General features: G+C 45.2%; 1 protein-coding gene across 10 annotated transcripts in view; it reads right to left on the bottom strand.

Moving 5' to 3' along the window:
* Positions 1 to 14,605, bottom strand: part of WIZ (WIZ zinc finger) — a 40,108-nt gene that overhangs the window by 13,345 nt on the left and 12,158 nt on the right. For 7 of the 10 annotated variants that reach the window (XM_072149191.1, XM_072149187.1, XM_072149194.1 and 4 more), the window contains exons 5-6: positions 12,575 to 12,808; positions 2,424 to 2,549 (exon numbers count right to left, since the gene is read on the bottom strand). In XM_072149191.1, the coding sequence (XP_072005292.1) occupies positions 2,424 to 2,549; positions 12,575 to 12,808 (360 nt within the window). The remainder of the gene's footprint in view (positions 1 to 2,423; positions 2,550 to 12,574; positions 12,809 to 14,605) is intronic. The other 3 variants (XM_072149188.1, XM_072149189.1, XM_072149193.1) reach the window with 1 other exon arrangement.

The raw sequence follows: 14,605 nt of genomic DNA, 5'->3' as shown, positions 1-14,605 counted from the left end.
TTTAAGGCATGGGGGAAGGGGGGGGGGGTTGTAATCCAAAGTTATATAAGGGTAAGATAACCAGATATGGACAACTACATGGTGGGAACCTTTTTTTTTTTTTTTTTTAATATTGTAGGATTTACAAGGGCACCTCCTCCACCACGACTTCTCTACAGGGAGCATAGGTCATGAGAACCATGAACACAGACTGATGAAGACTAAGTGAATAAGGTCCAGTCCCATCCACTGACAAAACTTATTGTTTCCTATAAAAAACATCTAAAACATCCTCTATTCTAATATGTGTGAACAGTGCAAGAACGAAAACCTCTCCATACCCGAAACAGGGATAGAATGGGCCCTAAGACTTCCCTAAACTTGAGCAGCAATTAAAGGGCCAGCATGCGCTATGTCCTGCTTCACAAGGCTAAGCTACGGAAGGGGTTAACTACCACTTTTCTCCAAAAATAAACCCTAGATACAGACAGCTATATCTTCTGAACCTTGACATCTAGAAACACAGCTCTGGTGTCTTTTTAAAGAAGAGAATCTCCCCTTTAAAAAAAAATTACCATAAAAATCCATCCTGATAAACCAGGGACACTTATTATAGATCCAGACACCGTGACTGTGGTATCTTCTTATGTGTTATCCATGGCCTCCTTCCTTCTAAAATCAACTTTTAAAATTATGCCAATGAGCTAGAAGAGATATGGGGGCATTACCACAGCTCCTTACTGCTGCAGATTCACAGGCTGTTACTTTGAGCAGAACAAGTCTCACCCAACAGCCTCTCTCCCTCTGCCTATGTTATCTAGCAGTGGCAGGAAGTTCAGACGGGAGGGGAGACCTGCTCTGCTCATTGTAACAGCCTTTGAACCTGCAGCACTGTAAATGGCATGGCAGGACCCTTGCTTGGCCTAAAGCTCCGCCCTTTAGAGGACCATCACCAATCAGCTCCTTTGGATAGGGAATAACTTGAAAACTTGGTACAACCCCTTTAAAGGGCACCTCATTCATTCTCTGAAGAAGCACTTTCACATAGGAGTACATCAATCAACTTTATGCGTACAACATGCTGCATCATTTATACAAGAGACCCCCCCCCCCCATTGACAAGTGGGACAATCATGCATCTAGTGGATAACTTAAAGTTACAGAAATTATTTTAAAGCACTTACGTTCTTTCTCAAGTATAGATGAAACAGATGTAAAAAGGGAGACTTCTCAAAACTAGTATAATAGGAAAAGTGGAGCAGCTGCCCATAGAAACCAGAGCCAAATCCCAATAAAGGGAATGACTGACTTTACACTGGTTTCGTTAAGATCCGATTGCTGCCCCCCTATAATAGTGTTATATGTAATGGTAAACTGGAGGTGGCGCCATCATGTGGATACTGAATACATGCGATATACATGCAATGATAGCCTATACTTTTCTATAGGCAACACCAGATGAGTCTACTGACTGCTGCTGCCGTGGGCCAGAACCAAATACAACCTCAGATTATTGGGACAGGTCTTATGACTACAGAAAACAAAGATGAATCCCAGTACACAGAGCAGATGAAAGGATCTAGTGTTAAGACTGCACAGTCGTGGGCATTTTCCAGCACAATAGGATGGAATATGGTGAATGTGACAGTAAATATGCAGTAGAGAGGATAAGCCAATGACCCAATAAGGTTCCTGGTCAATTTCCCTTGCCTTTTCCAGTGCCAGCTGCGGCTCCGTTTGCAACCCTCAGCAGATATCATCTGTGGTGTCTATTCAGGCCACTGTTGAGGCTGCAGCGGTGACCAATTCTGACCAGGACACCAGAGCTAAGAAGACAGAAGGGAAGCAACAGCCGGTGCCGGCAACGGCAAAGCAAGGAGCCTACCTTTCTGGTGCAGGTATAAAATGTACAAAAAAACTGAACAAATAGTTTATTTTTTTTTTTCCACCAAAGATTTGGCAAATCCACATTTAACATGGGACACTTCTGGAGAATTTGCTTGGGTCAGATCTAAAGTGTAAACTATAAAGTCCCCGCAGCTGGACATTATAGAAGCCGTGCACATTCATACATTGATTTGAGAAATCCCATACACTGCCAGGCAATGGGACCATCACTTAAGGTGATAAAGTTTATTCTATGTGGTTACAGGTATGTGCCCATAGGTTAAATAAAATAGAAGGCGTGTGGACTGCTTTGGGTGCTGCAGGGGGGTAGGCACCCAGCGATGCGGATGACCCGTCCACGGGACAGGTGATCACCATCAGATACACTTTAAGGCAGTGGTGCATGGCATTTCAGAATGCATGCAAAAAGTGGGCAACCCCTTTAAATAATTAAGTTAGAAAAAAGAAATCTGACTCCTCCCAAGATGTAAACATCTTATGGCTATGCAGTAGGTAGCAGCTAGACTAGATTGGACTTCTACGCATCAATCACGTACCTTTAGACTCTTCCGTCTTGTCTCCACTCTGGTCCGATGCCATTTTCTCAGCTCTGCCCTGATCCGATTTTGAGATTTGTGGTCGTCCCAAATCTAATGGTGTCCCGTCGTCCTCATCTGAGAGTGCTGAGAAAGACCATAGGGAAGGAGGATGGGGTGAGAAAAAAAAAAAAAAGTACAGACAGTGATGACCACCAGCAGTAAGGTATAGTCTGGTATAACAGGACAATGACAGCTGCTCAGCAGAAATCAATACTGGGAGGGAGGGGAACAGGGAGGTCGGGGTTAGTGATCGGCTTCCCACGAATCTCGCCGCTTATGGAAAAAAATGTGGATGCAAGTGAAACGCGGTGGATCAGTCATGGCCCTTACATGTAATGGGATAAACACTGACTATTACAAGACATGCAAGCAGCACATGGTGTATAGGAAGCGAGCGGGGAGGGATGGCGCGCCTTCAAGCCGTGTACTGATCGCACATCTATTCTACACCCTACAGCTCATCTACATCAACATCATAGGAAACCATCAAGCAATGGCCTGACAGATGTAGCTCTAAAATAACACAGACCCCCCCCCCCTGGTCCCAATAGTAGAAGCTGATTAATCATAGCAATGATGAACCCTATATTCCTATAAGCCTTTGTCTACTTTATATTAAGTAAAATTCACAAGCAAATCTGAAAAACAAAAAAAAACAAACAAAATATGTTTATTTCAATATCCAGTGAATGAGGTGATGCCCTGAACCCCTTATTTTCTCTATTTTGCCTCATAGAGGATGAGCCCTAGTTGTTAAGCCAAAGTGGTCCGTATGCCATACAGGCAGGGGGTGGCCTTCAGGAGTGAAAACCCTTAAAGGGCAATCACAAGTTTCACGAGTTATTCCCCACTAACAGGAAAGGAGTAACTAGCTTATCAGAAATGGGACCCCGAACGATCCCAAGAACAGGACTCCTAGCAATCCAGAGAATGGTGATCTTGTTGCCACCAATGTGTTGGGCAGCAGTACGAGCTACCTGTCCCCCTATTCACCGTCTATAGGCACGGTAATTCCCATACAATTGATTGGAGTGGCAGGCAGCATATCCCCTGTTCGGTTGATAATACCTGGAACAACTTTAACACCATAATTATACCCCAGCAGTAACGCTGGGATAATGGCTGTTACAGGGAACTGATGTCGGATTCTGTACATCCTACTCCCACCCAATGAGATCCCCTCCTTAACCTATAGGAGTGAACACAAACCTCTGGTTCTACAGCTTTGGCAAAACTACAACTTCCAGCATGCAATTTCTGTAACTACACCCTGGATTTGTCCTCCCCTCTTCCTGCACAATGCACTCACCCCCCACTCCCCTGTTGTGAAACAAACATCAGCTGTACAACCAGTCACCTGGGTGCATTGTTCCACCAATGATAAGATCTGCTTGTCCCCACCACACAGCACATTCCTACACTACACAATACTCAGCCTGTGGTGCAATACACAGAGCAAACACTTCAAGATCTGCCAACAGGAGCAGCCCCCACATAAAGCTGAATGCAATCACTGGGACACCAGGAGTTCTCCAGTTTCAGTGCGATACATTGTATCCAGTCTAGACAATGCGGCCAGACTGCAGGGCACAAGTGTAACAACCTCTCAGCTGTGAGACATTCCGGGGTGGTGTAGCTGGACACTATACAAGTTACAGCCCTTCAAATGCAATAAATAATTTAATGGGTAATATTTATCAGTAAAACACAGGACTAGGTGCGGATTAGGTGACATTTCCAATACATAGGGTGTATGACCCTGATTTACAGACGTGGCCAAACATTTAGACAGTATTAGCGTTATTGTGTGTGTATAGAACATGTGACCCATGTGAAGCATATTATTATATCTATATACTACACGTGATATACTGCACCTCTGCATAGCACTATACATCAGGATCTATGAGGAGCTCAGGTACATTACAGAGTCACTATTTGTATATAACAGGTGATCTGTGCAGAGGGGCAATGTATCAAGTTCTATGTCAAGGTCACTATATGTACACAATAAGATTATATAGGAAGGTCAAGTACATGACATGGTCTCTAAGTGTATGCAACAGGTGATGACATGCACTGTCCCCGTCACTAGATGTATATAACTCAGTTTCTAAATATATACACATGACATGAGATGTCTCATGAACTCTACAGTCACTAGATGTATAAAACATGAATATGTGAAGGTTCAGTATATTACATAGTCATAAGTATAGAACGTGAGGTTTGTAAGTTTGGTTTCTAAATCTATACAAGTAATTCTAGAGGGAGGTTGTGTATATTAGAGGGTAACTACATGTACAGAACGCCCAGGTGAATTAGATGGTGTCTAAACAGACACAGTGGGGCAGATTTATCAAGCTGTCTGAAAGTCAGAATATTTCTAGTTGCCCATGGCAACCAATCACAGCTCTGCTTTCATTTTACCAGGGCTCATGAATATTTTAAAGGGGAGCTGTGATTGGTTGCCATGGACAACTAGAAATATTCTGATTTTCAGACACTTAATAAATCTGCCCCAGTATGTGACGGTGGTCTGTGTACTAATATATACATGTTAGAAGGTCATGTAGCATAAATACCATATATTACCTGAGAACTAGATGTATATGTTCAGTATATTCCAGGGTCACTATATGCAGCCCCCCTATTTATCTTATTATATACACAGGAAAGTTATGTATATCACATATGCACTAGACACTATGGAGGAGATTTAGCAGAAGTGTCAGAGCAAAACTGTTCTAGTTGATAATGGCAACTAGAACAGTTTTGCTTTCGTAAACTTCTGATAAATCTCCTCCATATAACATGTATAATATGTGTAGCTGGTGCATATCTGTATATACGATGTAGCTGCTGTATATAACATGTATCCATGTCTAACTGTGTGTATGTATACCTGTGTATAACATGTAGCTATGTGTATCTGTATATAACATGTATCTATGTGCAGGACATGTGACGCGGGTCACGTGCGCTCCTCTCTCCCCCCCGGGCACACACATGTCCGGTGTGAGGCCGGGCGGTCTCCCTGTGCCGGGCCTCCCCCGGAGTCTCACCGTCAGACCCGTCATCCCCGGCCTCGTCTGCTTGTCCCCAGAGCGCAGGCCGCGCTTCCTCCCGCTGCCACGGCCGGCCGCCTCTTCCCGCCGCACTGGGCGCTTCCTCCTTCAGGCCCCTCCTTTCCGGCGGTGTCCCCAGCTCCCCTGACCCGCTGGCGCGCAGGGCCGCGCTCTCTGCTGCCTGGCCTGACCCGGCCTCCTTTGTCCGCTCGCAGGGAGCAGACATGATGCGGGAGAGAAAAGGGGGCGGGGCCGCGCGGGGACGAGGACAGGCCGCGCCAATGGAGCGCCGAGCCGAGGTTCTGTATCGGGGGGTAGCCAATCAGAGAGAAGGGCGCGGAGGAAGTATGCAGGGTGAGACACAGCAAAGCAGGCGAGGGCAGTAGAGCACAGAGCAATCGTACACAGATGCTAGGAAATATAACTCCCAACAGGCCGTCAGTGCACGCTGGGAATTGTAGTTTCCCCAAGTTGGTACAGGTCACTATACCGGCCGTCTCTCCTGGTGAATCTGGTCACTGTAATACTGTCTACTAGTACACAGCTTAATAAAATACTATAAACTAGTCTCTACAGCAGCTGCAGCTTTTCTACATAGTAATGGTACACATGACTGGATGTGGTCTGCTCCCATGTCATTTCACAACCAACTAAAGGGTCTGCACACCATACTTTCCTCTCATGAGTCATGGGGGCGGGGGATGACTTCTATCACACCTAAAATGGCAACAAACATGGCACCCGTGACCACCGAATCATCGTCACATTTGGATTGGCTCAGCAATCACATACACAGTCTATCACAGAATCACCACCACCGGAGCTGTCGGGCTTTGTCCATTTCCTTGAACACCCCTTCAACACTAGGCAGGGTCAACTTCAGGTATCAGTAGGCCCCTGGGCGACAGAACCTCTGTGGGCCCCTTTGCAGTGAACTCATGTGGTGACCTAAAAAATTCAGAACCTAAAACAATCTCCTCTTCCCTAAAATATTCCTTAGTTTATTATATCAAACAGCTCATTGTTATTTGTATATAAAGCCCATGTCAGCCCCTATGGATTCATTACATACAGTCCCCTGACTCCATGGATTCCTTATGTACAGCCTTATGTGGGCGCCCCCAGCAGCTCTGGGTCCCGGGCACTTGCCCAGGTACGCCGGGCGCCGGCCCTGACTCTAGGGATAAAATATGTCACACAATTTGCATCTCATCCTCAACTTGTATCAGGACATTAACAACCCAACACAGATTTTTGGGTGAAAGGGACACAACTTTCACAACAAAGTCACATTGGACATGTATACAGATCTCATAACACAGAAAGCCAACTTACATGTTAGGCGTGCGTATGACTATAAAAACACACAAACTTCATAACAACAGTACAACAAAGTTCCATTATATAGTAAAACCGTATAAAACACTTTTGTTCATTTAGTTTCTGGTCAAGACAGCAACAAAAGTATGGAGCCAATGATAAAGACATCACAACCAGGAGAAAGTCAGATGGTACCAAACTCCTACCTCCTGATTGTTTCCTACCGATCACACAGCACAACAATGCAGAACCAGAATGGGAAATAGCTAGTAAAAAGAGTTAAAACGCAGAGACAACATAGATTGTTTTACAAGACCTGGTAGACCAACTTACAGTGGGGGGAAAAAAATGTTTAGTCAGCCACCAATTGTGTAAGTTAAAGGGGTTGTCAGAGTTTAAAAAAAAAATATATATATATATATATGTGTGTGGCCGGGAGCGGGCTGACAAACAATAAAGCTGTACTTACCTTCCGGTGCCCTCCGGTATCCAGCGCTGCTGTTGCTCCGGTCCGGGCGCCATGTAAACAAACATGGCCGCCGGAGCAGCGCTGCATTCAGCTTCCGGCCGGCCGTGGCCGGGTACGCCTATCCGTCCCTATACACAGCAGCACGGAAGGTTGTCGTGTCCGGCCGGAAGCTGAATGCAGCGCTGCTCCGGCGGCCATGTTTGTTTACATGGCGCCCGGACCGGAGCGACAGCAGCGCTGGATACGGGAGGGCACTGGGAGGTAAGTACAGCTATTGCTTTAGTCAGCCCGCTCCCGGCCACATATAGTTTTTTTTATCAAAACTCGGACAACCCCTTTAACCAAAATCCAAAAGAAAACCCGCTCTCCAATCACACCTCCACAAGACAGCATGCACAGAAGCTCCTAAGACCCAGAAGGAGCTTTACAATGAAAAACCGAGGTCCAGTAACCTCCAATGTGAATAAAAAAGTATTTTCTCTAATATTAAAACTTCTTAAGTATACAGGCATCAAGAAATAAATACTTATCAAAAAAAAAAGTGACCCATTTCAGTCCTTTCAGTATTTAGTCATGACCATGACCTGAAGCCTGGAGGGGCTGAACACGTTGATCTTTTTCCGATTGCACCAGAAGTATTTATTGAAAATGAAAAGACTTATCTAGATTGGAGGTTGCTGGACATCAGCTTTTTAATTATTTAAGTCTTCCAGCTTAAAGGAAACCTACCACTTGAAGTGGCAGGTTTCAGAAGAAAACACCGATCATCAGCTCAGGGTGAGCTGGTGCCGGTGCTTATTTTTGTTAGTGTTTTAAACCGCGGTATAGCGGTTTAAAACAATTTTTTAAACTGTATAGCCGGCGCAGGGAGGTACGTGCTCGGCGCTTACCATGAGCGCGGCTCTCATTCACTTCCTATGTAGCCGCGTGCACGGTCGCGGGCATAGTAAGCGCCGAGCGCGTACCTCCCTGCCCCGGCTATACAGTTTAAAAAGTGTTTTAAACCGCTATACCGCGGTTTAAAACACTAACAAAAATAAGCTCCGGCACCAGCTCACCCTGAGCTGGTGCCCGGTATTGCCATCGGAAACCTGCCACTACAAGTGGTAGGTTTCCTTTAAACAGAGGAGAGAGACCTGTAATTGACATCAGTAGAATCTCAATTATGAGAGACAAAATGTGAAAACAAATCCATAAAATCACATTGTCTGATTTTTATTTATTTAAGTATTTGGTAATTAACAAACGTTCATCTTAATACTGTTACATCCAGTTACACACTGTTACACACTGTTGCTGGTATGTTGGCCCATTCCTCTATGCAGATCTCCTCTAGAGCAGTGATGTTTTGAGGATGTCGCTTTGCAACACAGTCTTTCAACTTCCTCCAAAAGTTTTCTATTGGGTTTAGATCTGGACACTGGCTGGGCCACTCCAGGACCTTGAAAAGCTTCTTATGAAGCTGCTGCTATGTTGCCCTGGTGGTGCGCTTGGGATCAGTGTCATGCTGAAAGACACAGCCACGTTTCATCTTCAAGCCTTCACTGATGGAGGTTTGCACTTAAAATCTCACAATACAAACTAATTCCTTCCTTGAACATGGATCAATTTGTCCTGGTCCCTTTGCAGAAAAACAGCCCCTCGTCATGACGTTACCCCCCTCACGTTTCACAGTAGGTCTGGTGCTCACTGAATGCTACTCAGCAGTCACTATCCTCCAAACACGAAGAGTTGTGTATCTACTAAACACTTCTACTTTGGTTTCATCAGACCATATGACATTCGCCCAGTACTCTTTTGGAACATCCAAATGCTCTCTAGCAAACCTCAGATGGGTCTGGATATGTAGTGGCTTGAGCAGGGGGGGGGGGAATTCTGGCAGGATTTGAGGGGGGTAGTGCGTTACTGACGGTAGCCTTTGTCACGGTGGCCCCAACTGCAGGTTACTTGGTCCCGCTGTGTGGTTTGGGCTTTTTGCTCAATGTTCTTATGATCATTTTGACCCCATTGGGTGAGATCTTGCGCAGGGCCCCTGATGGAGGAAGATTATCAGTGGTCCTGTGTGTCTTCTATATAATTATTGCTCCAACAATCGGTTTCTTCACACCAAGCTGCTGCCCATTGCAGAGTCAGTCTTCAATTTTGATTTTGGTGTCCTTCTAATCTACAGGGTGTCACACTAATCTACATCTCTTTGATCTTCTCCAAAGTGGAGTTTGACTGTTTGAACTTATTATCAGTATAAAGACAATTGTCCTCAAACAGGAGACATTACTACAGATAATGAGTGGAGGACAAAGGAGCCTCTTGAAGAAGTTACAGGTCTGTGAGAACCAGACATCTTGCTTGTTTGTAGGTGACCAAATACTTATTGTCCACCATAATTTACAAATAAATTCTTTAAAAATCAGACAATGTGATTTTCTGGATTTGTTTCCACATTTTGAGGGACATGTATCATGGTTTTTCAGCTGACACTTTTTTCAAGTTTCCCGAAGTTGGCCTATTAATCATTGCAAAGTATCTTTAGTTATTTTCCCCATTTGTGATACACGTGATGAGTTGCCCATTTAGTCTCACTTTTGAGACTTTTTGTGGTGTGAGACTTTTTAGCCCCAAATAGTAGCTTCCAAACGTAAGTCTGGGTCTAGCATGCTCTGTTTTGGGACTTATTAGGCGCAAGAATGGGACAATTTCAGAGCCCAGAAGTCTCACAAGTTGAGCTACAAAGAAAAAAATCCGGCGCACTAGATTAAATCTTGGAGACAGCCAACTTTGGTACGCTGCTTGATTCTGCACCTAAAAAGACTCAAACTGCGTAAAGTCTCACAAAAAGTTGCTCAAAAAAAAGAAAAAGAATGTAATAGGAGTGATACATGTCCCCCTTTGTCTCTCATAGTTGAGGTTTAAGCTATGATGTCAATTACAGACCTCCCTCATCTTTTTAAGTTGGAACTTGCACAATTGGTGGCTGACTAAATACCCCCCCCCCCCCACTGTATAAAATATGCCACATTTTCTATACCTCTTCCTATCCATACCATGTAATGTATATGAAAGGAGGTGTAGGAGGTCAAGAAGCCTGTAGCTCCTGGGAGTCCCCCCAGCCATCACAGCCGCCTAGAAATAAAGGGGACACAAGTCTGACATGATATGACATGCGCTCCTATCTGTATGGGGCACTTTAGAAGACTTGTCATTTTTGAGGATTCATAACGAGTCTGTCCCAGGCCTCAAAATATTACATTTTTTCCACAACAAAATTTTACTAAAAGTGTTTGTATCCAGTTAGAAAGTTATCCAAGTTATAACAAGCAGTTGGGTCCCCTACTGATCACAAGAATGGAAGCCCCAGTCATCCAGAGAATGGGGTCTGGCCAGGTTGAGCATTTGCTCTCCCGATCCATTCAATAGTAGGGAAGCACTGGATATGACTGAGAACAGCCGTCTCCACCATCTCCGGCACTTTCATTCACAAGGCCGTTCTCCAGCTGATCCAGGCAAGCACACAGCCATGTGAATAGAGAACTGGAGATACCCAAGCACAACCCAATCCACCAATTTGTAAGAATAGGACCCTATTCCCTGGATCCCTGGGGGTTCCAGTGGATAACATGCAAACTTGGTGTAATTCCTTTAAAACATCTTTTAGAAAAAAAAAAAAAAAAAAAACATAAAACAGCCCCCATGACCTGAAACACACACAGATTAAAAACAATTTGGCAGAGGTCAGAATTACAGCAAAAGAAAACAAACAAAAAAAATCCCCCACCAAAATACATAAACCCAAAGAATCCAAAAGATGCTTTAGCAACACATCAATGATGCATTTAAATAAGCAGTCACATATGGCCCAAAATAACAAGTGCATTTCCATGTGAACAAAAAAGAAAGGTGCACAAAAGAATAACCAAAATAAAATATTAATAGTGCCAAATAATTCCCCTTCTAAAAGTATGGGACCACTACAACAACATTCAAATAAGCGTGACCACACACCATACATGGTCGGAAGAGTAGCCTTATATAAAAGCTCCAGCTGCCATCTCGCAGCAGACAGCTCAGGGTACATTCAGACGCTCGTCTATAGGGACGTATATCCGACCGCATATACATCCCCAAGACGGCAATGGTGGTGGTACAGTGCCACACGTGTGTAACGGTTCTGTGCCGTACACCGGGAAAAGACAGAGCCTGCAGAAAACACCTGATCAGTGTTAGATAATGCCCCAAGGCAAAAACTCTGAATATAAAAATAGGCTGCAATGTGGAAACAATGATTTATGAATACACAACAAGAGCAACTTATTTAAAGGAAACCTACCACTACGGATCTACCTATTAAGGTAGATCCGGTGGTAGGTGCATGCAACGTATGTAAGGATAGCACTTTTTAGGGCTAATCCTTTACTCCCCTCTATCTTTGCCAATCTTTAATCAGGGTAATATGCAAATTTTCTAAAGAGGCTACTGGGGTGGGGAGTAACCGGAGCTGATGCGACACAGAGCGACTACTCCACGCCCAGTAGCCTCTTTGATGCTCCTACCCAGACATCGTTGGCGAAACCAGAGTTCTGCACATGTGCAAAACACAGGCCAGTGGCTGCGCGATCTCGGCTCCAAAGCCAGAGCTACTATGCATGTGCAGAACTCGGGCTTCGCGGACGAGTGCCGTGGAGCTCCCTGTAGCTGCACGCTGAAGATGTCTGGGTAGGAGGATCAAAGAGGCTACTGGGGCGTGGAGTAGCCGCTCCGTGTAGCCTCAACTACACCTACTCTACGCCCCAGTAGCCTCTTTAGAAAATTTGCATATTACCCTGAATAAAAATTTGCAAAGATAGAGGGGAAGTAAAACCTGAATAGGTAGATCCGTAGTGGTAGGTTTCCTTTAATACAAGAACTTTGTGGTTATTGATTTAACTTGCACTAAAGGTGTCCATAGCCACATTTTTTGACCTGCCTATTCATGAAATGCTTGTAATGTTCCTAATTGTATCTCTCAACATCTTCAATATTTATTTTCGTGCACCAGGGATGGAGCAGGAGGACGGCCATGTGATGATGCCAGCAGCGTCGTAATGGCTTGTGACATCATCACTAGGAGAAGGCAGAGAAGCACAGCCACAGATAAGGGTGTTAGCGGGAGAAAGGAAGACAAAGCCAGGGTACACAATTGGGTCTGATTGCAGGCTGGTGATGATGCAATATGATGTCATCAGTGATGTCATAAAACAGGCGCAAAGAATTCTTACCGTCTGTATCGGTGTCCTGGTGCCAAGGTGGAAAGGGTGGCAGTGGACGACCGGGTGAGCGGGCTAGCAGTCGAGTGAGGACATGGATGGGAGACACTGTGAGCTCCCAGTTGGTGATACCAAAGTCTCGCAGGTGGGCACGGGCGTGACTGGAGAGGCCAGCACGAGTGTCGAAACCAGCACCACAGAACTCGCACCGCATCAGGCTGAAGGTACTGGGGTCGAAGTTCGCCACTGCAGAGGGGGAGATCAGATCACCTGGCGTCTCAATGTTGCTCACCCGGCCTCCTCTGCAACTAAACCCTGCTCACCTTATTGTAACTGATCTAACTAATGAGGCAACCAGACTCCTTTACCCTCTGTCCTCCTTGGCTTTAATTTACTCGAGCATAGTCCTGCCCCATCCTCCTCAGGTTAGACTCACTTCATTGAGCATAGCCAACCCCCCTCCCTACTCATTCTTTCAGCTCTCTTACACAGCCCAGTGCTCATGTAGGACAAGCACCTATTCACCATATAATCCATCGATCATCGGCCGATGATCAGCAGAAAGAACCTCCATAAAAAATAATCTCATGTTTTGAGGAAAACCAAAGCCTTGTTCACATGGGTAGATGTGTGCCAAGAAGCAATCACCCTACAGATCGATGGTCAGATTATCAAACCATCGTTTAACCCATCCCGTATATAAAGGAGTTTCCCATAACATCCTACTTATCTCGCATTCCCAGCCCCTTTGTCACTCTACTCCCAAACTTACATGATCAAGCATAGCCCTCAATATCCATGACTCTACTTGGTATGGCCTCCCACTAATTCATCTGAGCTCAGGCTCAATCTACTTAACACAGCCAAATTCCCATCCCCCAAAATGCAAATTTACTTTCTAGCATAGCTCTTAATCCCAAGCTCATACACATTCCTCCTCACTCCACTTAGCAAGGTCTTTCTTCCATTATTTTCAGATCACCCCCTGGCATAGTCCTCTCCTATTCTCCTAATGGGAAGGTAACCACACAAGCATAGCTGTAACTTCCATTCTAATCAACTCAAACCTCACCAAGCATGACCCCACCAATTATCCGTCTCAACCTGGACTGATAACATCTAGCATAGCTGTTCTACCACTCTTCTCAGCTCAGACACACACCACCCATCATATTCCCCTTTGATCCTTAGTTCACTCTTCCTATCCTAGGCCGCTCCTATTCAGATCCCTACAATCCCCTTACTATCCCACTCACTCCACCTATTCCATCCCTAGGTCAGACTTACTCCTTGGCCACTCCAATACTCAGCTCAGACTCCCTCCTATCCTCAGCTCAGACGCACTCAACCGATCCAAGGTCCCATGGCTTCCTCATCTGGTCAGCCTCACTCTACCTATCCTAACCCCCCCCTATACTCATGTCTAATGAGTCAATGCTGAGGGGCCATAGAATTGGTGAAGATAAGAGGAGACCCAAGATAGGACGAGATGAGACCTAGGATTGGTCAGCCTCACTCCACATCACTTTAGACTTATTCCACCAATCTTAAGTCCCCTCAAGTAAGAGTCACTCCACCTATCCTAGGCATATCCTATCCCCGGGGCCAGCCTCACTCCTTGGCCACTCCAACAATCTCAGACTCCCACTACCGATCCTAGACCCCTACAATCCCTTTAAACTCAGACTCGCTCCATCTTTCCTAAGCCTCTTCTATCATGTGAAGTGAGTGTGTGCTGAGGAGGCTTAGGATTGGTGATGCAAGTCTGAGCTGGGGATAAGAGGAGACCTATATTAGGAGCTATCCTAGATCTTCTCTTGTCCTCAGCTCAGACTTATACCACCAAACCCAAGTCCCCTCAGGTGAGAGTCACTGCACATATCCTAGGCCTCTCCTATCCCCAGCCTCACTTCATTGTTTGGCCATCACTCAAGTCCTTCTTTACTCGCTCTAAAGCCCAGGGAAACCTAGTGGTTATGGAAACAATGAACTAAGAAGTCCACCGCTCAGGCTTTCCATCCCGACATTAGTTTACCCTTTTGG

This window comes from Engystomops pustulosus, chromosome 4 (genome assembly GCF_040894005.1).
Source record: "Engystomops pustulosus chromosome 4, aEngPut4.maternal, whole genome shotgun sequence".
NCBI lineage: Eukaryota > Metazoa > Chordata > Amphibia > Anura > Leptodactylidae > Engystomops > Engystomops pustulosus.
This window is presented reverse-complemented; position numbering and strand designations above follow the sequence as displayed.